The 26,180-nt window shown below is 54.7% G+C and overlaps 1 protein-coding gene across 1 annotated transcript; it reads right to left on the bottom strand.

The window, feature by feature from the left end:
* Positions 1-13,246: 13,246 nt before the first annotated feature.
* KCNK18 (potassium two pore domain channel subfamily K member 18) lies at positions 13,247-25,268 on the bottom strand. The gene is made up of 3 exons (XM_047826520.1): positions 25,049-25,268; positions 22,612-22,740; positions 13,247-14,061 (listed from the first exon to the last, which is right to left on the bottom strand). Exons 1-3 carry the CDS (start codon positions 25,266-25,268, stop codon positions 13,247-13,249), a joined length of 1,164 nt encoding a protein of 387 aa, XP_047682476.1.
* Positions 25,269-26,180: the final 912 nt, after the last annotated feature.

Genomic DNA, 26,180 nt, shown 5'->3' with positions numbered 1-26,180 from the left:
CCAAGAGCTATCATTCTTCAGTGCAATCAGAGCTCACAGGACAGCACGCCTGCTACAATCCAATTTAGGAAAACACACACATTTATTAAAAAGGCTCTACGTGCACGTGGTGGTGTAAAATGCCCCCAGATCAGTTCTGGATGGCTGTTGCTCAACCCCTGAGGGTGCTGATAGCAATCAGTTCCAGGGACTAAAAGGTGGGGGGGGAGGCGGGAACCTGTAGGAGGGTGAAGGTTTTTATTTTCCACTTGTGATTTTATGCCCTTCTATATTTTGGGAAGTGTTATTTACCACAAGCTTCCATTGCTTCTCTCTCATATATTTTTTTTAAAGTTTGGGGCGCCTGGGTGGCGCAGTCGGTTAAGCGTCCGACTTCAGCCAGGTCACGATCTCGCGGTCCGGGAGTTCGAGCCCCGCGTCGGGCTCTGGGCTGATGGCTCGGAGCCTGGAGCCTGTTTCCGATTCTGTGTCTCCCTCTCTCTCTGCCCCTCGCCCGTTCATGCTCTGTCTCTCTCTGTCCCAAAAATAAATAAACATTGAAAAAAAATTTAAAAAAAAAAATAAATAAAGTTTATTTATTTATTTTGAGAGAGAGAGAGAGAGAGAGAGAGGGAGGGAGAGAGAAGCCCAAGCAGGCTATGCACAGAGCCCGAAGCGGGGCTCGAACTCACAAACCATGAGATCGTGACCTGGGCCGAAATCAAGAGTCGGACGCTTCACCGACGGAGCCACCCAGGCACCCCTCTCGTATTTTTTTATTACGACAGGTACCTACAGAAGACAGCACAAAACATATTTACGGTGAAAAGAACCGCGGTTCCATGAAGCCCCAGGTCAAGACGTAAAAGCCCCAGGGGTGCCTCTCCTCCCTCTCAATCACCTCCCTTCCCCCGAAAGTAACCACTCTCCCGGCCTGTTCGATTACGCTTTCCTTGTCCTTCTTCTGGCTCCTGTTGTGCACCATTGCTGGTGAGATCCGCCACATCACGTATAACTGAAGTTCATCCGTGTTCGTTGCTGGGTGGTATTCCCTCACATGACCATATCACATTTGCTTTCTTCATTTGGCGAGTGGACACCGGGGCATCCCCCGTTTGGGGCTACCAGTGGCAATGCTGCGGTGGAGACGTGTGTCCCACACCCTGGTGCACTGTTCCCTGGTGCACGCGTTCCTCCAGGGTCTGTACGTGGAGGAAGCCGCTGGACTATGGGGTAGGCACGGCTTCACTATTTCCTGGCAATGCCAAATGCTTTCCCAGATAGTTGCATGAACACATAATGCTAATTTTGAAGGTTTTTGAAGGCCTTCGTGCAAATGAAAAGAAAGGGGGAGGGAGGGGAAAGTAAGAAGCCTTCCTCGAAATAACCTCACCCCTGCCGCCGACCCGCCCCTGCTTGCACACCTGCATCCCGGCACCTAGGAGGCCGCGTGCCCTTTGTTTGCACCTGGCTCTCCCACCACCTGAGAACTTGACCCCAAGTCTACCTGAAGCTTTGCCCTTCCCCGTCAGGCTTCGCTGCCTCTCCTCTGCTGCCTCATGGCCTGACCCAGTCAGCAACCAATGGAGCCTGCCCACCCACCTCTCTCTGTGAACCCCCAGGGGAAAGGCAGTGTGTCACTCAAGTCATGACTCCGCACAGAGCTTCGCACAAGGCTTCGCACACTTGGGTATTGCCCAGTGAGTTTAACTTTAGCAACGAGGTCCTTTTGTGGCAGCCGTCCCAATGATTTTTTTCTAAGATTTTTATTGTGCTTTTGCCTTACTCCAGAAGTCATATATTGATTGCAAAAAGTTTCACTTTTAGGGGCGCCTGGGTGGCTCAGTCGGTTAAGCGCCAGACTTTGGCTCAGGTCGTGACCTCACGGTTCGTGGGTTCGAGCCCCGTGTCAGGCTCTGTGCTGACAGCTCAGAACCTGGAGCCTGCTTCAGATTCTGTGTCTCCCTCTCTCTCTCTGCCCCTTCGTGGCTCACGTTCTGTCTCTCTCTCTCTCTCTCTCTCTCTCTCTCTCAAAAATAAATAAACATTTGAAAAAATTAGAAAAAAAAGTTTCACTTTTAGCGGTTCAAGGGAGTCCAGTGCACGAATACACAAGGATTCACCTAATTGCTCTCTTTTGGTGGACACGCGCATTGTCGGTCAGGGATGGATAATGCCACGGCGAACAATCCCCGTGATCGCGCCTTTTCATATCCGTGCAGTTATCACCTTCAGGAAAACCCCTAGGAGTGGCATATGAGGCAGGATATGGGGTCAAAGATCAGAAAATTTCCCAGCGTGGGTAAAGCTCATTTCAACCTTCCACGGCTGGTATTTGCAGAGCACAGTTGTTAGGAGGGTTTAAGGGAGGCACTGGCTGGCATCCTCCCTTCCCTTTAATTTGTTCCCTCTAAGACCATAGTCACCTGCCCTCATCTCCTGAGCGTCTGTGTTTCCTCCTCTCAAAAGGAGACGATTGGGGCACCTGGGTGGGGCATGATCGACTTCAGTTCGGGTCATGATCGCTCAGTTTCTGGGTTCGAGTCCTGCATCAGTCTCTCTGCTGTCAGCGCAGAGCCCTCTTTGGATCCTCTGTCCCCGTCTCTCCCTGCCCCTCCCCAGCTCTCTCTCTCAAGATAAATAAACTTAAAAAAAAATAAAAATAAACAAAGGGAGACAATAATTACCACCGTCCTGCCCCAAGTAGCACAAGGTCCAGAAGGGGCCGGAAGCCTCACAACTCCAGTAGGGATGGTTCCCATCTAGGGTGTGTCCGGGCCAGCTGTCCATGTCACAGAGCCTTGGTCAGGATAGCCAGAAGGCTCTAGAAGGATACTGGGTAAGGAAAAACCATAGACGTGTAATCACCTATGGTTCTGCAGTGCCCACACCACCCCTCCTGCCTCTGATCCACACTGCCAGCGCCGTGCCTCACAGACACCAGCTCCTGGTCCTGAACACCCCCGTCTCCCTGGAAAATAACTCTCGTTCCTTTTAAAACTCCAAAGTCTCTTTGTTTTCTCAAGGAGAAATCTGCGTTTTTATTGTCTGTTGTCTACTGAACACCGCTCCAATTAAGCAGTTGCCAATGTTGCGCCAGAATATTCTCTACGAGAGACCAACGGAAGAAAACCTTCGAAGAAATGAAACAAGGATGAGCCTGTTAAAAATGGTGGCATTCTTGGGGCGCCTGGGTGGCGCAGTCGGTTAAGCGTCCGACTTCAGCCAGGTCACGATCTCGCGGTCCGTGAGTTCGAGCCCCGCGTCAGGCTCTGGGCTGATGGCTCGGAGCCTGGAGCCTGCTTCCGATTCTGTGTCTCCCTCTCTCTCTGCCCCTCCCCCGTTCATGCTCTGTCTCTCTCTGTCCCAAAAATAAATAAATGTTGAAAAAAAAAATTAAAAAAAAAAAAAATGGTGGCATTCAGCATCGGTCCGAGTGTCAGTGCCTCTCCCCGACCAAACCTTAGACAGGCTCCTCTGAGCCCTCTTTCCGGCGAGGCCCTGCCCTGGGACCTGTCTTCACCCAATCTGATCCAGCTGTAGCAAGAATCTTCTCCATCGGTTTAGCAAGAACCGCCCCCACCATCCTCGATATCTGATCACCCTCAATATGGGAAAATTCCACACCCCTCACTCTTGATGTCCAATTGGCCTGGTCTGTCTTCATCTCAAATCGTGTTAAGCAGGGTCAGCAAGAACCCCCTCGACCCTTGCTGTCTGCTCGTCGAGATTTTCCCTTTCCCTGCCTTTGCTCCTTGGCTACCCAGCCCCAGCTGACTCTGCAGGATTTGGAAGTGAGCCAGTCCCGGAGATCAATGTCCAGCCACCAAGGAGGGAAGGAGCCCCCGACCTTGCAGAGAGCCCTGCCCTGGGAGCCCGGCTGTGGGTGGACATCACCGTCCGCAGGCCCCGCCCCCACTCTAAGGAGGATGGTAATCACCCCGTCTGGAGTCACGGAGTTCCAGAAAGCTTCAGGGAAATGACACTAGAAAGGGCCGTGCGGGTGTGTGAGCACAGAAGCTTCCCCCTGGTGCTGGCTGTATGGATGCTTCTCCCAGGCCAGAGTGGCCTAGATGAAACCATCTGTGTTGAGATTCACAAGCGAAAGTGTCATTTCCTCCAAATGTGTCGCCAGCTGTTCCCGCTTCCGGGGCTCATCCTCAGGCTGCGGCAGCCACGTAAGAAGATGAAACAGGTTGTAAAATACACGCCCACCGGCCAGCTTCAGGTCTTACACGGCCGTTGCCCTCTGCCCCCCTGGAATGCTGGTGACCTCAGTTCCACACATTCCCCAGAACAAGGGGTCGCTGAACTTACGTGCCCAGCAGCAGAGGTGCCGTCTGGGCTCCAGGCCCACGGTGCACCCGGGACCCTGCAGTGCAAAGAAGGGATGTGGCCTCCGCTCCCTGGGAGCCGCTCATCTCTGGATGCAGCCCATGCTGATAAGGCAAGAGAGCAAAATTTCAACAGCCCCACATAGTGGGGTGACTCTGCCAAGTTCAGGGTGTTTTGAACACGAGCTGTTCTCTAATCCAGAATCTCTCTTTGTTTTTTGTATCCCTTTGGCCTTCAGGGGAAAAGGTAATGTACATTCCAGAGAAATAAATACAAGGCGACTCAGCCCCGGAGTAAAAATATCAGCTTGGACTTCCAATGGGCCCAGGCGGCGCGTGACCCTAAGTGAGATTGTTTGGTTTTGCTGTATTCACAAAGCTTTCCTGCGGCTCCTCAAGACAAGAGACAGTCAATAAAACACCCTGTCCTCGACCTACTTCCCACTTCCTGCCCAGACAGTGTAAATGGCTTTTGGGAAACACTCAGGTCACCTTTGTAATGGGGGCCTGGCGTCCTTCGGTCGCCTGTCGGGGAGGGAAGGAAGGCGGCACAAGGCTTGCTCTGCCCACTGGGCTCTCCTGCATTTCAGGAGAACACCCAGGAAGGGCCCGGATGAGGGGCGGGACCCCGAAAATAAGCAGCACAAACAGGGCTTCAAGCACCTCCTCCAGTGAGTTCTGAGACTGCGCAGTCCAGCCAGGCGGAGAGGGCAGACCCCAGACCGCCGCAGGGCAGGTGCGCAGAGGGCGGGGCGGGCAGGGGGAGCTCCGAGGAAGGCGTGTCCCGGAAGGCTGCGGGCTCAGGCCAAGTTCCACGGGGAAGGCTGGGATCCCAAGTCTGAGAAGGGCAGGTGCTTAAAGCCCTGGGTCTGCTCTCTTTCCAACACCAAACAAGGTTCCTCATCTTATTTCAAAGGAAGGCAGGATGTCAGTCATCCCGGTGAGTAAGCACCTAAAGGCAACCTCGCTGCTTCTGTGTATCCGTCTCCATGTGTCCTATCATCCTGAGAAATCTGCAGTCTCCTTAGCTGTCAACATCACAGAACATCCCATCTGGAAAAAGCCGTGGGGAATCCTTGGCCAGTGGTTTTCATTCCTGGCCCACCATCCTTTTTTTTATTATTATTATTGTTGTTGTTTTCAGTTATAGACTTGTTTCTTTAAACAGAATGTTATAGGGAAATAGAGGATGTAGAACAGAGCAAAGCAAACCTACTCGGGCCACAAGCTACCGCGGTCACAGTACGTGACTGGGATCCTCGCCCAGGTTTCAGAAAGCACCATATGAAAACCCCTGGGCCGAGTCAGCCCCCCTGGGGAAACTGAGGCATGGAGCAGAGCTCTGGTCAGTCTGGTACCACACTGAATCTCCAGCACCTCCCTGGGCTCTGGCACGTACTAGGTGCTCAGTGAGTATTGGCCGGATAGTAACACACGGGAGATACTGACCGCCTCTGCTTGGTCATCTGTTTTACTACGCAGGCGATTGCTTTTTAAAGAGACTACAGGGGGGCTGCAACCACAGAGAGGCCCCCTAATTGCCTGTGTTTTGAACTTATAGCATTTGAAAGGGTTTTATTCTCTGATCTAAATGGCAAGAACAAAAGCAGAGCATAAAAGGGCCGAAGAGGATGAAAAGAAACCACAAATGGTATCCAAGATGGCGGTGCCCTTTGTTGTCAGGCACCCAAGCTACTCCAGAGTTCTCGGCCCCACAGATGCACATCCATCACCATGGCAACAACCAAGCGCCCGGGGCCTCCCGACCCAGGACATCCCAGGGCTGGCCACACTGCCTGGCTTCCAGGGAGCTGGATCAGGGCCATAGGGGCTACGGTAGGTGGGGAGCCTGTGGGCCCGCTCAGTCTGGTCCCTCTCTCATCCATCTGTCCCGCTGGTTCTTCGTTAAGAGGTGGGGAGTGGTTCTGGGTCAGCACCTCGATCAGACATATCTTTATCTTTACCTACCGTGTGCCTGTACATCAGAAGCCCTCTTCTCGTTTCAAAAATTTTTTAATGTTTATTTATTTTTGAGAGAGAGAGAGAGAGCACAAGTGGGGAAGAGGCAGAGAGAGAGGAGGAGACAGAGGATCCAAAGCAGGCTCTGTGCTGACCGCAGAGAGCCTGACTCGGGGCTCGAACTCGCGAACCGTGAGATCATGACCTGAGCCCAAGTTGGACGCTCAACCGACTGAGCCACCAGGCGCCCCAGGAATGTTCTCTGTAAGGGCTAGGCCTCTAGTGTCCAGCCCACAGTGATCACTGAACAAGGGCTTGTGAACAAGCAGATGGACGTGCAGGTAAAGCAGAGTCAGCGGAGTTTCTAAAACATAGAAATGAGGAGCCTTGCCTGCAACTGGCTGCATCCGAATCTCTGGGAGGTATGTTCAAGATGGTGTGTGTGTGGGGGGGGTGTTTCTCAAAAGCTGCACACGTGCCTCTCAAGTCAGAGCAGAGAAGAGGAAGGCCAGGTGAAGACAGCCTCCCAGGCTTCTGTCTTGAGCAACTGGAAGGCTGGGGCTGCCCCTCCCTGGACGGGGAAGAGGGGGACCCGAGGGCAGGCTGGCTTCCGTCTGGGACGTGGCAAGTTAAGCTGCTGGGGAAGCAGACATGAATCTGGGGTTCTGGGGTGAAGCCAGGCCCGGAGATGGTGTTCATATCCACGAGAGGGGATGAGACCAAAGGGAGGGAGTGGAGCCTGGGAGAAACAAAGTGAAGGGTCTCAGGGGTGAGCTCTGGAGCACAGGGGACAGCGAAGGCCACGTGGTGCAGCAGAAGCCAAGAGAAAGTGACATGCACGGGCTGGAAAGTGCACAGTTGAGCGCAGGGACCCCAGAGCACAAACAGGGGAGCTGGGAAAGAAAGCCTCCCACCTCTGGTGCACTGGGGTTTTAGCTGCAGAATGTGCCCGACCTGCGTGGGGACATACTGCCTGAGCCCCCAGGATCCCAACCACCCCCGAATCAGCAGGGAGCTCATTGAGAACATCCTGCAAACTGATGCTAAATTCACCCTTTCCCCCAATCACAGGCAGCGAGGGGGTGCTGGAGAAGACTGAAATGTGCCATTTTTTGCCTCCCACTCACAGAAATGGGGACCATTCGGATTTTTTTCTTTTTTCTTTTTTTTTAAATGTTTATTTATTATTATTGAGAGACAGAGAGAGAGACAGAGCATGAGCAGGCGAGGGGCAGAGAGGGGGAGACACAGAATCTGAAGCAGGTTCCAGGCTCTGAACTGCCAGCACAGAGCCCGACACGGGGCTCGAACTCACAAACCGCAAGATCATGACCTGAGCTGAAGTCGGACGCTTAACTGACTGAGCCATCCAGGTGCCCCAGTTCTGATTTTTTTCTTAATGCTTGCAAGACTGGACACTGGGCTACGACACTTGCCGTGGATTATCTCGTTTTCTTGTTTGACCCTCCTGACAACCCTTTAAGGTAGGTCCTACTTTTATGTCGAACTGACAGGTGACGAAAACTACCACGATTCAAGGCTGGCCAAGCAGCCTGTCGCACAAAGGTCTTAACCGCTAAGCCACTGCCGCTTCCTGGCCAGCATGACACGGAGGGGCCCCACTACCTGGCAGAAACCAGGGCACGGATTTTGTTAGTTTGTGACCCCACCCGAGGGTGATTTTACTGTGTGCACAGGCTGATGCGCTGGGAGGGGACCTGATGCCCAGTGGAGACGGGACTGGACCTCTGTCTGGAGAAGATGTTGGAAAAGTGAGCAGGATTGGACATCACTTTCTTCTGTTTAGTACCTCCCGGCTCGGGTGAGGGGGAGTCAGGTTTTCCGGGTGCTTATTCAGCCTAAGGGACCCTCTTAAAAAGAATATAAAATTACCCATTCAAAACTAAGTGTGAACTTGAATATTCGTTGAGAATGAGAAAAAAATAACAAATTACGATGCTGACAAATACGGCAATGTGCACCTGTGCAAGCCCATTGTCAGAGCTTCTCCCGGCCACGGCAGGTCCCAAGTAAGCCAGGGACCCTGTTCCCTTAGCTGCCGCACGAATCACCTCTACCCTTCATACGCTGACCTTGATCAGAGTCGGGGGAAGGCTCTGATCCTTTTTTCCAAGCACTACCTTCTGGGACGTGGTGCAGGCCCACCCCAACTGGGGAAGGAGCAGTGTTAGGGAACGTTCCAGTAGTTCTGAGCTGGGCCCACCCCAGTGGTTTGGTACAAGCATTCAGGGGCAAAGGCTCTGTCCCAAACACCAAGTTTTATCTTCTCTGTAGGCTACTCACAGGGATTTATCCACACAACAGATGTTTGCTGAGTACCTACCACGAGCCAGCCTTGTACTCGAGCCCGGGGTATATCGCCATGATGAACCACACGGATAGAGCTAAAAAGGCTTAGATGTGTAACGTGGGCAGAGAGCCTGGTACATATTAGTTGCTCATTAAATATCGGTTTCCTTCCCTGCTTCCCATCTGCCGAGCACCCTCAGAAGCTGCGGCCCAGGTCAGAGCAATGCATCCAGCAGCCCACAGACTAGTGTCGTAGGAGTCACTCCTCCTGCCCCCCCCCATCCAAGCAGGTCACTCCTCCTACCCCCCCCCTCCCCATCCAAGCAGCAGCTACTCTTTCGGTGACAAGGCAGGACACTCAAACCCCAGAGGTAAGCAGGACCACAGGGGCTGTCCTGACCAATCCTTTCCTCCAAGGGACCCAGAAGGAGGCTTCCAGTTGTCTGAGTCACTGAGCAGAGCAGGGTAACAGCCAGAACTAGCATTCAGCGAGGTCTCATGACTCCCAGACCTCTGTCCCCAGTGGCCCATCCAGAGACCCTCCCCAAGCCTCTTCCTGTCCCAGGTGGCCTGGCCCTGGCCCTCCCCGCTTGGGACAATAGTTCTCAACCCCACCAGATGAGAATTACCTGAATGTGGTGTGAGAAACACAAAGCAAACCACGGCCGGGCAACACAGCTGTTCCTGGGCACCACTCACAGAGCCTCCGACCTAGTGGAGACAGGACATCTGCGCATCGTAGAAGCTTCCAGATGTCTTTCTCGCAAGCTTCAGACAGTCTGTTTTCCCGAGTGAGGCCGGTAGATCGGGAAAGAAGTGTCCAAGGTGAAGGGGCACTCATGGTGGAATTATTAACACCTGTTAAGTGGCCAGGACTCAAGTGCTAACATTTCAGGCCCCGACATCAGCTTGGCAGGACGTGTGCTTTGAGGAGCTGGGGACAGCGGTCCTTGGTGGCCCCCACTCTGGGGGTCATGGCCAGGACAGGAGTCCAAAGCGCCCTCTCTAGACAGCTGCTCCGAGGATGAGGATCCAAGGTGCTCCCTCTCCAGACGTCCGCGGCAGGGGGACAGAGGTCTGAGGAGCCTCCTCCTTGGGAACCGCGGTGAGGACAGAAGTCCGAGGCACCCCATCTCAGAGGGCCACGTCGGAAGACAGGGGCCCAGGCTCTCCTTCGTGGGGGACCATCCCTGCAGACAATCCCTCCCGGAGGCCTCTTCCTCCCAGGCATGGAGCGGCGGGCGCGCCACCTGCTGGCCTCCGAGCGCGGGGCCCGCGCGGTCTGGTGGCGCCACCTGCTGGCCACTCTGGGGAGCGCGGGCTGGCTGGCCGGCCGACCCCCGGACAGCCTCGCAGGCAGACGCCGCGCTAATGTCTGGGAGAGAACTTCATTTTCTTCTGTTTAAAACAAAAATTGGTGGGGGCAGGGGAGAGCAGGGCTAACGCCACCCTGTGCTGGGCTGGGGACAACTGGACGGGACCACCTCCCGGCTGCAGGGTCAGCGCCTCCCACCAAAGGCTTTGGTCCAGGTGCCCGGAGGGGGAGACAGGCTGTGAGCTGGGCCAGAGAGGTTCTGCCCCCTGAGTGCGAGACGCAGGAGGTGATCACCGAAGTACCCCCTTCTGCCTCCTGTCCAGAAGCTTCGAGGCACCTTCCAGGCCCTCTAATTCCCCAGGCAGACTCTAGCCCAGCTGAGACCCCGCAGCCCTCTCTGGAGCCCCGTGCTGCCCGGGGAGTTTGATCACGATCCCCCAGGTGAGGCCCCGCCAGGCGGGAAGCAGCCGCCTCTGATCACAACAGACACCCTGCGCGTGGAGAAGACAGAGTGTTAGCTCTTTGGGGGACAAGGTCCCTTCCAGTCTGCAGGAGGCCTTCCTGACCAGGGGGCCTGCCCCTTCAGTACCCTTTCCCCTTCCAGGAGACCTTATGCCTTCCCCCTGGTGGCTGTCCCCACAGACTATCAGGGAGGCTGTGAATACAGTAGTTAGAGGCGTGGTTTCCCACCTTGAGAATCAAACACTCTGAGTCAAACATCAGAAGCATCTGGAGGCCTTGTTAAAACACCGCTGAGCTCACTGCCCAGGCTTTTGATCCAGTAGGTCCCGGATGGAGTCGGAGAACGTGCATGTCTGACAAGCCCCCGGGGGATGCTGTTGCAAGCGGTCCACTGAGAACCGAGAGTCGGACTAGACCTGGGTGTCATTCCTGGCTTCGCCACTTACTAGCTGGGGGTCCTGGAGCTAATTCCTTGACCTCAGCCTCCTCACTTGTAACGTGGGGACCGTTCTCTCAGCGCTGCGGGGAGCGTCAGATACGATGGCGCACGTGAGGACTCAGCGCGGGGGCCCGGATGTGGTGGGTGTGCGGGAACGGGTGGCCGCTCTCCATGGCATTTGTGTGCACCTAAGACCTGCCCGCAGTTCCCCGATATGGGGCCGGCGCTGCGGAGGGGGGCTGGGGGATTACGGGGAGTAAGAACGATAATGATGGACAGGGCACGATCATTTAGACCCGGGTTTGGAGAGCGTCCAGCTGCAATACTCTAACAGAGGAAGGGATCACAGTGGGTGCAGTGCGAGCCCGGGGGAGACCACGGTGACCACTCCCAGGAGTCAGGTGTCACTACCCGGAGGAGGTGCCATGGGGGCTGCACCTCGAAGGTAAGCCTCCATCCATCCTGGAAGAGAGAAGGGCATGCAGGCCAAGAACGCTGCTAGTGCCGTGATTCTCCACTCTGACCACACACTGGGGTCACCCCAAACCCACCGGCACCCCAGATCAATGACTGAAACTCTTGGAGAGTGGAGGGAGACATGTGAAGTCTTGGAAGCCCCTTGGATTTCAGAGTATAGGAAGCCCCTTGGGTTTGAGAACCCCCAAGCAAAGCCTTGGAGGAATGAATTCACATTCCTGCACAGGGAGGAAGCACTGTATAGCCCAAGGCGGCTGGAATGTGGGGCGCAGACAAGCAAGAAATGAAAGGCAGGAAGGAGGCCTGGGCCATTTCCCAGAACTGCGGAAGAATACCCACTAGCAAGTGAAATAAGCCAATGATCATGAGGTTGAATTTGCATAAAACTGCACGTTTGCGTTTGAACAGCCTCAAGAAGGGCGTGGCTGAGAGACTGGACACCGCAGGTAAATACCTCCGTGTTTCAGAGGACATACCTGATTTGTGTTTGGAATCCTCTTTGAGGCTGGAAAGCAGCAATCACTCAGTGAATGTTTGTAGAACTGAACGAACCTTGAACAGCCCTTCGGTCCCATCGCTGTTCTCATTTGAGTGGCCAGTCTGGATTTACCTTTGAGTTCAAGGCGCCCTGCTGCACCTGGGCTGCTGTGATTTCAGGGATGTTGAGAAACTCCATGGAAACCCCTAGTCCTGGTAGCTGCTGCCTGAGATCCCACTTTTGGGGCTATTTATGTCTTTCAGGGGTTGTCGCTCACACCCTGTAAATTCCATTTCCTGAGGTGGGTCTTAATGAGTTGAAGGGGCAGAAACCTAATAGTTGGGGGGAAGAGGAGGAAAGATCCAGAAAGGAAGATCCAAGACCCATCTGAGATCTGGCCCTTGGCACTGGCCTGAACCCAAAGCAGACCAGAGAAGCTTCAAAAGATAGGTGTTTCCTTTCCTTTCTAATTGGAACCTCCCGGACTTTGTATTGGGTTTTGCGTTTTTTTGTGCTACCACTTACCCAGGGTCTGACTAATTTTGTTAATCACAGGATTCCCAAGATTCTCGCAAAGAAACTTTGATTCTCTGCAATCAGACATTTCTCATGACCAACCAAGGAAATGGGAAGACCCTTGCAGTGCTCCATGCATGTGCCACCTAGTTCCTACACTGACTTGTGACATCCTCTCCCCGGCCGGGGTCCCCAGGGGGGGTCACTCCAAGACAAGGATTTGTGTGCAAGTGGGTTATTTGGGGGTGATCTCAAGGGGAACGGAGAAACGACACGGAGAAGAAGGAGGGCCAATGCAGGGGGTGCTGATAAGTAACCGAGGCTCGATTCCACTGGGGAGTGCCGACCCCTTCCTCCACCAACGATCACCCAAGTCAACATTTTCACATGCCCGCTCATTCAGGAGCCACTCTGGTGGGAACACGGGTCTACACAGAATCGGGCAGTTGAACTATCCCAGGCCCCCGTGAACACAGGTGACAGTCACGTTTCGTGGCACCAGTGTACCTTACATGGGCTGAGATTGGGCTGACCCCGCACACATGCATGAAGTCATTCAAGAGGAGAGGTCGTTCAGACTAGCCCTGTTTCACCGAGGGTACGTTTTAATTTTGGTGAAAGTACGGACTGCAAAAACAAAGGTTCATTTTTTTTTCTGGTGTCTCAAGAGAAGCTATGACGTCCATAAGGTGGTTTCATTTACGTAAGGTGGGGCTTTTGACAGGCGAAGACAGGACAATGAACTGGGCTTCGGAGGATGGGGAGAGTTTTTGTCCAATGCCTTGATGTGAAAGGCATTGGCCACATTTCTGCAGGGCCTTGAGACCAAAATCAGCTCTCGTGCAGGATTTGTCTCCAAGCCCCACGGTCTCGGGTGACAAGCGGCAGGGCCACCCGTTCCAACTGCACTGCCCTCAAGAGATGAGGCAAGGAAAGCGGCTCATCTGGCATCTGTCCCACAAGAGATGGTGGAGATCTCACTTTTTAACAGGATGGTAAAATGCCCCTCTCGCCAAGAACAGCATGAGATTTTTATAGACATGAATCAGCCTGTTTTGCACCAACTTAAAAGCAATGCACACGATCTCCATCCCGATGATGATATAAATGGAGAAGAACAAGAAGAAGTGAGGGTGTTCCAAAACGGTGTCCCCAAACCCAATGGTGGTCAGCGTGACAAAGCAGAAATAGAAGGCGTTCTCGAAGTCCAGTTTCTTCTCCCAGATGGGGAGGATGGCGGCTGCACAGGAAATGTAGGCGAAGACGAGGAGGGCGATGACCAGGAGGGGGACGTCCAGCTTTTCCACCTGCCGTCCCACCTCGTCCAGGTTGCTGATGACAGAGTAGGAGAGCCTCCCTGACGCCAGCTCTGGACACGAGTTGCTCCTCTCGACGGCCCGCGGGGGCGGTTGCAGCGCGTTCTGCTTCTCCCGCGCAAGAAGTCTCTCGAACAGATCCACGTTGCTGCCTGGGGCTGAGGGACACGTGCCGGGTTTGGGGTCCGGAAGCTCTTGGGTTTCTATGACGATCCTGGGGACGGCTCCGGCCGCAGGCGTGGTGGCAGAAACAGGCTTGGTGGCAGGCCTTCCGCAGAGCAGGCGGGAGCACCACTCGGGAAGGTGGGGCCGGACGAATGGGAGTTTTTGGAACCGATTGTAAGACGTGGACAGGAGGGTGGCCAGGATGTCACCCGTGTCCGTGAGGACGAGGAACATCAGGGGGATGCCAAAGAGGGCGTAGAGCATGCACAAGTATTTGCCGAGCCTGGTGACAGGGTAGATGTGGCCATAACCTGAAAAAAGAGGACAGACCCTGGGATGCTGGTCTGCTCTTCCCCTTCCCGAAGAAAGTTTTAAAGAGACCTTCTGCCATTTCTCCTCCTTGGTGTGATGGTTTACACAACGTGTTTGAAAATATTCATCTTAAAACATTCATCCGGGGGCACCTGGGTGGCTCAGTCGGTTAAGCATCCGACTTCGGCCCAGGTCATGATCACACGGTCTGTGAGTTCGAGCCCCACGTCGGGCTCTGTGCTGACAGCTCAGAGCCTGGAACCTGCTTTGGATTCTGTGTCTCCCTCTCTCTCTCTGCCCCTCCCCTGCTCATGCACGCGCGCTCTCTCTCTCTCAAAAATAAACATTAAAAAATTAAAAAAAAAAAAACCCATCCACCGTCTGGCATTGGGCCCGTTTTGGTGGGGGAAGCAGGAGGTGAAACTCAGCTACTCTTCAGGATAAGGAGCAACTCATGTCTAGATATGTGACCCAAGATGTCCTCGGCAGGGGACAAACATGTCTGGGAGGGGGCTGATTGCTTTTCATTTTGCTGCGGCCACTTCTAAGCATCCGTGTGACCGGATGAATGCAGGGGAGAGGCCATGGATGGCTTTGCCATCATATCCACCGCCTCCTTCATCCTCCACGAAGGCACCTGTTTTTAAGAAGCCACTCTTGTCCTCCCTGGGATGTCTGGGCCTCTTGGTTCATTTGTTTCTATACAACAGGCTATTACTATGTGCCATCAGAGCACAGCAGTGGGCATGGAAGGAGGGAGAGGGGCCAGAAGGACTAAAATACAGCTGTTGCCCTCAGGGCCATTGTGGTTTAGTAGATTGGACAGACGCGGTCACCAGTGCTAGTGAAGGGGTTAGGTTCCCAGCATCTAGAATCTTCCAACCTGAGTGCGAACCTCAGCTCTGGCATTTCTAGAAAGTTACTTGACGGCTCACATTTTCAAGTTTCTTAGCTGCAAAACAGGAACGGCAGTCTCCGCTTTGTGTCCTGACTCGCTGGGAAGATGACATGAGACCAGTGCCTGACCCATAGTGGGCAGCCGAGAATCGTCGGCGTCCCTGCCCTCAGGAGCCCATAAGAGCAGCCAGCAGCATTTACTGTGGGCTGGTGTCAGCCCACCTGCCTAGGTAGGCGTGGTTGTCACCATTCACAGGCGGGGAAACTGAAGCTTGGAGGAATGAAGTAACTTGGCCAAGAGCGCTCAGTGATAGGCTTGGCAGTCAAATCCCCAGAACCATCCGGCTCCCATGCCAGCATTCATTCCCACGGGGTCTGGAGCACCCAAGGGGGCAGAACCTTCCAATCATTAAGAACCAGTCAGCCAAGGGGCGCCTGGGTGGCGCAGTCGGTTGGGCGTCCGACTTCAGCCAGGTCACGATCTCACGGTCTGTGAGTTCGAGCCCCGCGTCGGGCTCTGGGCTGATGGCTCGGAGCCTGGAGCCTGTTTCCGATTCTGTGTCTCCCTCTCTCTCTGCCCCTCCCCCGTTCATGCTCTGTCTCTCTCTGTCCCAAAAATAAATAAACGTTGAAAAAAAAAAAAAAAAAAAAAAAAAAACCAGTCAGCCAAGCAAAGGGGGTGGGCGGGCTGAGGCTTCTGTCCTCTTCTGGAGTCTTCTCCGTCCATCGCCCACCCCCCCCCCCCACCCTCACGTCTACAGCAGGGCAGGAGCAGAGAGGTATCAAACCCCCACAGCACAGAGAGTTGGATCTTCTGGAGTGAGCAAGCTCAGTGACTTCAACAAAACGAGGGAAAAGCTTTTGTATGTAATGCCTGTGTTTAATTTTTGATGTCATAAAGGAGGATTAATACAGAAAAACCTAGGCCAATTATGTAAATTGATTTGAAGGCACTTCCCAGGCTGGCTATGCCCCAGCCTCCTCCGGAGCTACGGTCCCCTGTGGTGAACTCCGGCCTCAGGCTCTGCCTTCCAGGAGCACAGAGGCGTTCAGGTTGCCCACCCTCACCAGGGTCCTGGGAGAAGGCTGTGGACCTCAGAGGGGCTCATCAATGGGCACCCATCCCAGGGCACTCTACGCCACACTGGGTTGATTCCACGAGGCACCTTTTGGTAGGAGGGACAGTTAATTCTATGTGTGTTCATATGTGTGCGCCTACTGAGTGCTTACTGCATACACAGTGCTGAGCAAAGTAGATATGGTATCCAACCTCGCTGAGCTTCTGGTTTAGTGGGAGAGGCAGATATGAATCGAATCACTACACCAGTGATATATGCATAGCAGCTGGAGACCGATAACAGGATGTGTAAGAGCAGACTGTCCTATGAGCATTGAGAACCAAGGCATCCATCCTGGATTCGCATTTACTGAGCACCTACTTTATGCCAGGCACTTGTGGGCAGGGCTGGGGGCACAACGGGAAGCAGGCAGAGGTCCTGCCCTCTAGGACCCCTGGCCTTGAGCTCAGCTCTCCACCAGTGGAGTCCTCCACCTGTGACGAGGACCCAACAGGTAGGTATCTGCACGAGGGGGCGGGAATGGGGGCCGCGGTGCCAAAACCTCCCGTTCGGAAACCCAGGTGTGTTCCAGGGGCAGGACTCGCCGAGAGAGCGCTGACGGTTCCAAGTGCCTCTGTTTCCCTTCCCTGTTCCCTCAGGGTCTTGAGCAGTTCCGGCTCTCCCCTCGAGGAGAAGAGGTTGCAGAAGTGGCCTCAGCTCCTTGTCCGGGCTTCAGTGAAAGCCCAGAACCACGAAGGAGAAGCAGATGGGGGTGGGGACCTAAGGGGGAGAGGAGAGACAGAGGGGAGCCATGGGGCTGAGGGGTTTCCCAAGACACCGGACTTTCTATGCTAAAACTGTGGTAGTCCCAGGCAAACTGGACGATTGGTCGGTCCAGCCATGAAGGAAGGTGTGGAAAGATTCTCTGGAGCGGGGAAGGTGAGGGAGGAGGGCACCCGGAGCCTCCCCTGCAGGGGCAGGAGCTCAGAGGGGCCTGGCCACAGAGTCCTGGTGGAGCCCAGGCCCTGCGTGTCAGCAAAGGTTCCTGTGCCAAAGCTTGTCACGGGCCCCACAGAGCCATCAGTCCTTAGGGATGTTAGCAGCAGCCACCAAGTCCCAGAGACGGAGACCACCCTGTTTTCTAGATGGTGGATAAGCCCCCTAATTCTTGTACACCCCCAGGAGAGTCAGGAGAGGCTCCCCAGTAACAAAAAACCTTCAAAAAAAAGAAAGCAAATATCAGAGAGTGCATGGCCCCTGTGAAGGAAATGTATTAACCGTAGCAATTACCAAATGCTGAAATGCATAACGGAAAATCCTACCATTTCTTATAATGCATTCATATATTCCAGTACGGTCAGTCCACTCCACTTAGGCTGTATTTAATAGCCCGTGCACTTTACTTTCTAATCCAAGGGGACTGACCCAATTGGAAATGACTGGGGATTGGCCAACCTCACACCTGCCAGGTGTCCCCTTTTCAGCATTAAGGCCAGGTGCATTAAGAATGGCCCAGAGATGTAGGGCAGGAAGCACTTGAAACACAGTATTGATTACAGGCCGTGGAGAGCCTCTCCAACATCCTCTTCCACTTGTAATTACTGGACGGCATGACGTCCTAATTGATTTGATAGGAGCATCGCCTTCTTGGGATTTAAACCAAGATAATGCATTTCCATTAGATCAGTGGTTCACAGCCTGGACTCCCGTTAGAATCACCTGCAGGGCTCTGAAAAATACTGATGCCTGGGTCTGTCCCTAGCGACTCTGACTTGATTGGCATGGAGTCCGGGCTTGGGAGCTTATAAAAAGACAGCCAGATAATTGCAGTGTGCAGTCAGGGCTGAGAATCTTCACATCCGGTCAGCGCTTTGCAAACGTCAGCATGCATCAGGATCACTTAGAGAGTTTGTTAAATACAGACTGCTCGGCCCCACATCCATAGTTTTTGGCTCCGTAGGGCTAGGATGGGGCCTGAGAATTAACTGTCATTTCTGTTTTTTTTTTTTTAAGTTTATTTTGAGAGAGAGAGAGAGAGAGAGAGAGAGAGAATATGAGTGGGGGAGGGGCAGAGAGGGAGAGAATCGCAAGCAGGCTCTACCATTCAGTGCAGAGCCTGATGTGGGGCTCAATCCCATGATCTGTGAGTTCATGACCAGAGCCAAGATCAAGAGTTGGACGCTTAACCTACTGAGCCACCCAGGTGCCCCTTAATTCTCATTTCTAACAAGTTCTCAGGTGATGGTCATGCCGCTGGTCCAGGGGCCATACCTTGATAACCACTGCATTACATCAGTTCTCAAGGGGGGCAATTTTGCCCCCCCCCCAAGGGACACGTGGCAATGTCCGGAGACACTGTTGGCTGCCACGACTGGTGGAGACCGCAGGGGAAGAGGTGGATGCCTCTGGTAGGTAGAGGACAGGGACGCTGCTGGACAAGCCCCCACGACAAAGAATCATCGAACTCAAGATGCCCATAGTGCCCAGGCTGAGAAGCTGCATTAGGCCAATTCCCCGAAGTCCTTGAGGAAAAGGAACACAAACTGAACCCCTTTGCTCATCTCCAGTATCTTCCTTGGAGTTGCAGCATCCCTGTAGCCGTTGTTCCATTGAGCCGTGGGTTTCCCTGAAAAAGTCCAGCTGTGCCCCACCCCTGCTTTCCCGATAGTGACTTCCCCCTCCAGAACCTTAGCTCACGGCTAAATGTCACGGCACCTACCCCGTGGGGTTGTCACGTCATGCAAATTAAATAAAATAATGCATATAAAGCCTGTGAACACCATGCCCAGTGCTGGCAAATGCTCGGTGCTGCGGTTACTGTTGGTACTCTCTCTGCCCATGACCAGTCCCTGCCTGCACAGGCAATTTAGGTGAAGGACCAGTTCTGAAGGAAGCCACATGGGGGCGCCCTTGGACACACGCGTGTGCCCATTCATACAGCAGACACTGGCTGTTCCCCCCACAACATTCCTTCATCTTTCCTGGAATACCACTACCCCCCCCCCCGCGCGACCCCCTGATTTAGGGATAGATCCAATTGGTCTAAATCATTCTGGTAACGTAACCCCCTTGCCAGGACTGGCTCGGGGTGGGAAGTTTCTAGAGTTTTTTTGCTGATGGTGACAGCCAGCCCTTTTTCTGTCTACGAGATGCAACCATGCCCAAATGGGAGTGGATATTGGTGGCCGTCTTGTGACCTGCTGAGCGGGACGGGAGAGTATCTGGTGCTCAATGTCATGGCTTAGCTGCACATGGACCAGCCCTAGAGCTGTCCCCCACTGGACTTGCGCTCCAGAGGGAACACATTTACACATTTTCCCGGCTGTTTCAGCCAGTAGGGTTGCAATTTGTGGTAGGGGCATCTGGAAGGATCCTGACGGCCACTCAGGTTTATCCTCACGCTGATCTGAAAGGCAGGACTGGGAGGAGCTACAGATGAGGGGACGAGGCTCAGAAGGGCCACATTGCTCCCTGGAGGTCACACGGCTGACCCCAGGCGGCCAGCCTCCGGAGTCCACAGCTGGCCAGCGTGCTCCCCAACCCCACCCCCAAGTGTGAGGGAACCTCAGCACGAGCACCCAGCCACGGCTGGGGCCCTGTGACCCTTGTGGGCCCATCCCTCGCAGGGACCGGTACTCTCTCGAATGAAGATGGGGCCTCAGTCCTTTTCGCTGGCCGAGAGCGGTAGGGGCTGAGCAATGGGTTCCACTCCTGGTGGAGATGCTGACCCAGAAGCTTCTGAGCTGTGGCTGAGGTCAACTCCACCATCTCAGCTCCTGTGACCCTATTCCCAGCAGGGGAGACTCCTGCCCGCCCCGGGGAGGCCCCTCCTACCCGCCCGTCCTGCTGCACCAACGCGGAGGGAAGCCAGGGGCCCTTAGTTGGGCGAGCGTCCTCAGACAGGGCCCAGGGACACGATGCCCGAATGCAAGAGCAGCCTTGTCCCCGTAGCTCAGGAGGCAACTGCTCGTGCCATGTCCCCCTCTCTCCTGTCTGATCCCTGCTCTCAGGCCACAGTGGTCTGTTCCTCCAAGCACCTCGAAGCTTCGGAGTGTTGTCCGACTGTTTCCTCTGCCCGGAAAGCTCTCGCCCTTCTTTGCCTGGCTCACCTCTCCAGATCCTTCAGCTCTGTCACTCAGGAGCCCACACTTTGTGTGGCGGCCAAGAAGAGGGTCTGTGGCTTGGGGGGTCCACAGAGCCCCTTTTCAAATGAGCGAATGGTCACTGTAGAGGGCAGCGCTGCCCCTGCAGCCTCCCCTCTACCCTGGACTCTGGAAGGGACTGGTCTGGGTCAGTGACGTTCACATAGGAATCTTACCTTTGTTTGGGGGCTGAAGACACGCATAAAGGGAACGCGGGGAAATGGGGAGAGGCCGGCTCCTTCCCTGCAAGGACCTTCCCTCCCAGCCACTGATATCGACCCAGCCACACAAGGGGTCTCTGGGAATCTGAGCTGCCCCTGCCGCCCAGGCACAGCCAGACTCTCCCTGGGGCTGTCCAGGCAGGGGTGGGCAGGGGTGGGCAGGGCTCCTGCAGCACCCCACAGATCTGCAAGGCTGGCAGACTATTTCAGGAAAAGAGCACTGGACTTGGAGTCTCGCGGCCTATTTGTGGGTACCAGCCCTACTCACGGCATGCCCTTGGCCCCTGACAGCACCCCTCTGGGCTCAGGCTCCCCCACCTGATTCATAAGACCACTGTGAGCTTTAAAAGTCCCCAAGGGGGGCGCCCGGGTGGCTCAGTCGGTTAAGCGGCCGACTTCGGCCCAGGTCATGATCTCGCGGTCCGTGAGTTCGAGCCCCGCGTCGGGCTCTGTGCTGACAGCTCAGAGCCTGGAGCCTGTTTCAGATTCTGTGTCTCCCTCTCTCTGACCCTCCCCCGTTCATGCTTTGTCTCTCTCTGTCTCAAAAATAAACATTAAAAAAAATTAAAAAATAATAATAATAAAAAAATAATAAAAATAAAAGTCCCCAAGGATTGGGGCGCCTGGGTGGCTCAGTCAGTTAAGCGTCTGACTTCAGCTCAGGTCATGATCTCACGGTTGGTGAGTTCGAGCCCCACATCGGGCTCTGTGCTAACAGCTCGGAGCCTGGAGCCTGCTTCGGATTCTGTGTCTCCCTCTCTCTCTGCCCCTCCCCTGCTCATGCTCTGTCTCTGTCTCAAAAATAAATAAAAACATTAAAAAAATTTTTTAAAGTCCCCAAGGGTAACTGTTAGTTCCTGTCACTGCCTATTAGTTCCTCCCTCACCTCACCATTGGTGCTCCCAGTCCTGCTCTGGCACACCGTCCTCCCTCTTCACACCATGCCCCACCCCTTCCCAGTGCTCCCCCCCATTCCCTGGGAGTACAGTTGTCGTCTACATGCTGGTGACTCTGAAACCCACCTCCCTAACTCCACCCAGAGCTTGGAGCCCCGGAACCACATTTCCGGCAGTGATGGGTGTCTCCACCTAGAATCTCCACTGGAACCTTGGCCTTGACTGGCCCTGAATCATCACCTCCATCCTCAGGCCCAGCGTCCCGTCCTCACCTCCCCCCAGCCTGCCGAGCCCACCAGAGCTAGAGACAGTGGTGTCTTCCCCATCCCCCCACAGACTTTCCTGCAAAGTCCTCGTTCAATCCACCCCTCTTCTCGTTCTCATGACCATTGTCCTGGATGAGGCCATTGCCATCATCTCCCACCCAGGCTGCTGCAGAAAGCCCCCTAGGGCTCTCCGTGCTGCCAGCCTTACTCTCTCTGGTCCACCTTTATGCTGCAGCTGGGGTGATCTTTCTGGAATGCTGAGCTACCATGCTCTTCCCTTGCTTAAAACCCACTGGACTCTCCCCACTGCCCTCGGGATGAACCCAGCCTCCTCGGCCTGGCTCACTGGCCTTCCTGGGGACTGGTGCTTCCTTTCCCTCCCACGTCTCTTCACCCAGATTAACCTCCTGACAATGCCTGCCATTCCTTTGGCCTGGAGTCCCTCTTCATGACCACCTTCTCCCACGCTGCTCCCTGTCGGACTCAGCAGGCCACCAATCCCACCAGGGAGCCTTTAAAATGTTCCTACCACTCAAGCATTGCCTCTTGGGCCACCTCCAAGCCTGCGGCAGGTGCCCCTTCTCTGTGCTCCCACAGTACCCTGAAGGCCTCATAGGCTGACCACGTTTGGTTGCCTGAGTTCTTCTGTCTTGCCCCGAAGTCTGGGCTCTGGCAGGTACCATTGGCAAGAGGTGTTCTGTACAAAAGCATTCAGCCAAGGAGCGGGAGGGGGCTGAAATGCAGCCCCTGCCTTGCTCATTGGGGTCCACACCCGGGCACGGGGCTGCACCCACCTGAAGCAAGGGCCCTCTTTCCTAATCCCCACCAAGGACCCAACATCAGTCCTGCTCACTGCTGTATCCCCCCCTCCCCCACTATCCACCACCCCCAGCAAGGAGCGGCGGCCACTCAGCAAAGGAGACCCAGCACGAGGTAGGCATTTCACATCTGTTTCTTGACCAAATGAATTGAACGTTCCAGCCTCCCCACCAAGGGTCCTCAGCCTCACTCTCCTCCCCCCTCCTCCCCCAGGTCTCTCTCCCAGGCCTGCCCTTGCCTTTGGACTTACCCACAGTGCTGATGACTGTGCAGCAGAAAAAGAGTGAGCTCAGGAAGGACCAGTCTGTAAACGTGTTGAACCAGTGGGGTTTCACCTTCTGCAGAAGCACCCTGAGATCCTGTTTCCTGCCTTCCTCGACTGGGAAAGAGTGAAGGAGAGGGTTTTGCTCAAGACAGGTCCCACCCAGGCAAAAGGGTCTTCCCCAGGGACCAGGATGGCCCCTGCCCCGTGGCGTCATCAACACCAGAACTTGGCTCTGCTTTTGCACATCTCTGCATTTAGTGCCTGCGGAGATTAAGAGGCCACATACCCCATGAGATGAGCACCCAAGGGAGAGGCCCTCAGGGGTCCGGCCCGAGCTCAGCCAAGCATTGCTGCGTGGCCCTAGGGGGCTTTCTGAACTTTCTGAGCCTCTACATTTTTCACTTGCAAAGAAACATACTAACTTCTGCTCAGTCTCTCCCATGGGGCTCTTGAGCATTGAAAGCAAAATGGGTTTTATGAGCTGTAAGCTGTTATATGGATGCAAACCATACCCACTCCCGGAGGTTATTAAGCCTGATGGAATTTGGTGCTCATACTGGGATCTGTGCGCACCAGTCGCCTGAAGATTTCTGGGAAGCCTTGGCTTTCCAAACATCTGCCCCAGGGTCAACGGAGCCGGATTGGGGTCCTGGTTCCTCAGGGAGGTTCCCAAATAGTTCCGTTGGCCTTGGTGGCCAGTGGCTTTTGAGACCCCAGAAGCCACCTTGAGACTCTGGCACATGGCGGGAAGTCACTACTCTGAATGGGCACTGACCTGGGAGTCCAGACACGAGCACTCTAGACCCAGGTCTGAGTCTCCACCTGTGTCTCCCTCTCTCTCTGCCCCTCCCCTGCTCATGCTCTGTCTCCCTCTGTCTCAAAAATAAAGAAAAAACATTTTAAAAAAATTTAAAAGGAGCCAGAGTGGCTCCTGAAGCTGTGGACAAGAAAAGGGTCCTGCACTTAGCTAGACCTCTTCAGCGTTTTAATCTCCAACAAAAACCAGTACAAAACGAGGTTGGAGGGGTGCCTGGCTGGCTCAGTCCATAGAGCGTGTGACTCTTGATCTCAGGCTCGTGAGTTCGAGCCCCATTTTGGGCAGAGGGATTACGTAAACGACAGTAACAAAATCAAAATGGGGTTGGGCCAGCTCTGTATTCCCGTCGTGTTCTGTGCATCAGGATCATCCAGGAGACTTTAAAAATAAGATTCGCTACCCAGCCCCAGAAATCCTGATGAAGTGGGTTTGGGGAAGAGCCTGGGAATGTATATTTCAGGCAAGCTCCCTGGATGACTGTGACCTGTCAGGTTTGGGAAGCTCTGAACTTGTTGACGCGTGTGTCTGTCTGGTAGATGTAGACAGAAGGAGTGGGACCCTCCTCGGAGGAGAGACACTGTGACCAGCCTCCAGTCAGGCGGCCTCAGCCAGAAGAACCTGCCCCCAAAGCGGGCTGGGCGGTGGGAGGGGCTGTGAGCAGCCGGAGCAGAGGGACACGAGAGGACATGTCACACTGGGGAACATCCTGTTCTTCCCCTCACCTGTAGGCTCCGTTTTTCCTTTGTCTATAGTTATTTACTCTCTATATTTTATTTTGCTCTGCTAAATACATATTTGCAAGCTTTGGGGAACAGGGCAGTGTAGAAATAAGTGACTAAATACAAATGAAATGCAGTAAGGCCATAAAGTGCCTTCAAGAGGCTTCCTGTCCTTTATGTCATCTGCTTCCCACAGGGTCTCTGTGATTGGCAGGCCTGAGATTGTGGGCCGCCTCTGTCCAGCACACTGAGACCTAGAGAGGTCAAGGGCTCTCCCGCAGATCACACAGCAACCGGGACCCCAGGTTCTTCCCACAACCAATTCCCCTCCCCTGAGCCCAACAATAGAAAAGCCATTGGAAACAGGAAATGAGAGAGAAAGGGGACAGGCTGCTCCTCCTGGGGGTCCAAATCCAGTTGGATTGCTCTTGAATTCTAATCCTTGTAAACTGAGTCACGGGGCCAAGCAGGCAGAGTTCGGAGGACCTGCCTAGGAACCCCCAGCCCCAAATCCGGTCACCCATGCCGCCCATCCAACCTCACCAAATCTCCAGCAATCCACCCTCCTCAGAAGCTGCTGGTCTGGGTGGGGCTGGGCGCCGAGGCAAAGGGAAGGGGGCTGGACTTTCCAGAGCACCTAGTGGGTCCTCAGGGCTTTCCCTACATTCTGCACAGCAACCAACCCTGACAGGCCATTACTCTCCCTTTTTTACAGAGGAGAAAACTGAGGCTCCGAGAGAAGTCATTTGCCTAAGGTCCCGCCCAGGAATGGGGAGAATAGAAGCAGAGAGTGTAGGGGCGCCCCTGCCCCACCCCGCCCTCTGCTCCCGGGGGCTGCCCCCACCCACCCGGAAAAGGCTGCCCTGTCCCCGGGGGAGCCACCTACCTGTTCGGTTGCATTTCAAGATGCCACAGAGCTCCCCCAGGAATTCCTCAAACTCCGGGTCGTTTGGCCCCAGGTCCTGGCCGCCCTCGATGGCCGAGAAGAGGGCAGCACCCAGCAGCGCGTAGGTCACCAGGGAGCAGAGGAAGCAGAGGCGAGGGAACAGCTTCTCCAGGGCCTCCTGAAAGCACCTCCCGGCCTGGGGTGGCCCGGCAGCCTCCATCCTCCCAGGAGCGCCCGCCCAGAACAGGAGTTGCTGATGGACGAGGCAGGAGCGGGGCCCCAGCAGGAGGAGGACAGAGAGGAGGAGGGGGAGGAACGGGAGTGCCCAGAGAATGGCCAGGCTCCAGCGCTAAGTGGATGGTGCGTGCGCTTCCCCCAAGGACTGGGAAGCAGCCGGTACTCATCACGTTCAGTTACTTAGATGGCGCCCCCAGCGCCCCAAATTGCTATTGATCCGCCAGCCTGGGAACGGCCCTGTGGCGACTTTGGGCAGGCGCTGGGGTGGTTGCTCTGTGCTTTGGCCCTTCCCATCTGGAAGCTGCGATTTTTGACTTCCAGGTGCCAAGTCTGACTTTTGGTTTATAGTCAAGCAACCGTCCTTCCGGAGGTTGGACTACCTGTCTTGGACAGGTAGTAATAATGGCAATGAGTCTGGCCGGAGCTCTACAAGTTTACAAAGGGCCTTTATCCTGCGCGGATCCAACTGTTGGTCATAATTCTCCACTCCTCTGTAGCATACCCACCTTTGCGGTGGCCTCTCCGAGGGCAGAGCAGAATTCCATGCCCCCTAGTGTTGTCGTAGGCCACGTGATTTGCTCCGACCAATCGGGTGTTAGCAGACCGGAGGTAAGCAGGGGCTTGGAAATGTGCTGGTGAAGCGGAACTTGCTCCCCTGGGCCCTGTCTCTGCCACGAGAAGAATATGCCCAGTGACAGACATGGAGATGTGTGCACATGAAACCCCCTCCCCCACCCCGCCCACCTTCATAAAAGGATGCTCTATGAGGCTTCAAAGAACTTGGGTCATGACAGCCTCCGCTATTCATCCTTTCAGAGCGTCCCTCAGCTTCCCAGGCCTCTCCTCTGGCAAGCCCTGAGCAATGACTGAGCAAGACGGGGGTACAAGAGCTTAC

This window comes from Prionailurus viverrinus, chromosome D2, assembly GCF_022837055.1.
Source record: "Prionailurus viverrinus isolate Anna chromosome D2, UM_Priviv_1.0, whole genome shotgun sequence".
Taxonomy (NCBI): Eukaryota; Metazoa; Chordata; class Mammalia; order Carnivora; family Felidae; genus Prionailurus; species Prionailurus viverrinus.
Note: the sequence above shows the minus strand (reverse complement) of the source record. Positions and strands in the feature narration are given on the sequence as shown.

Excerpts from the sequence above, each read along its gene's own strand:
- KCNK18 (XM_047826520.1), bottom strand. The coding sequence starts at position 25,268 with ATGGAGGCTGCCGGGCCACCCCAGGCCGGGAGGTGCTTTCAGGAGGCC. Across the intron at positions 22,741-25,048 it reads CTTGAAATGCAACCGAACAG|TCGAGGAAGGCAGGAAACAG; the intron begins GTAGGTGGCTCC and ends ACTCTTTCCCAG. Across the intron at positions 14,062-22,611 it reads CACAGTCATCAGCACTGTGG|GTTATGGCCACATCTACCCT; the intron begins GTAAGTCCAAAG and ends CTCTTTTTTCAG.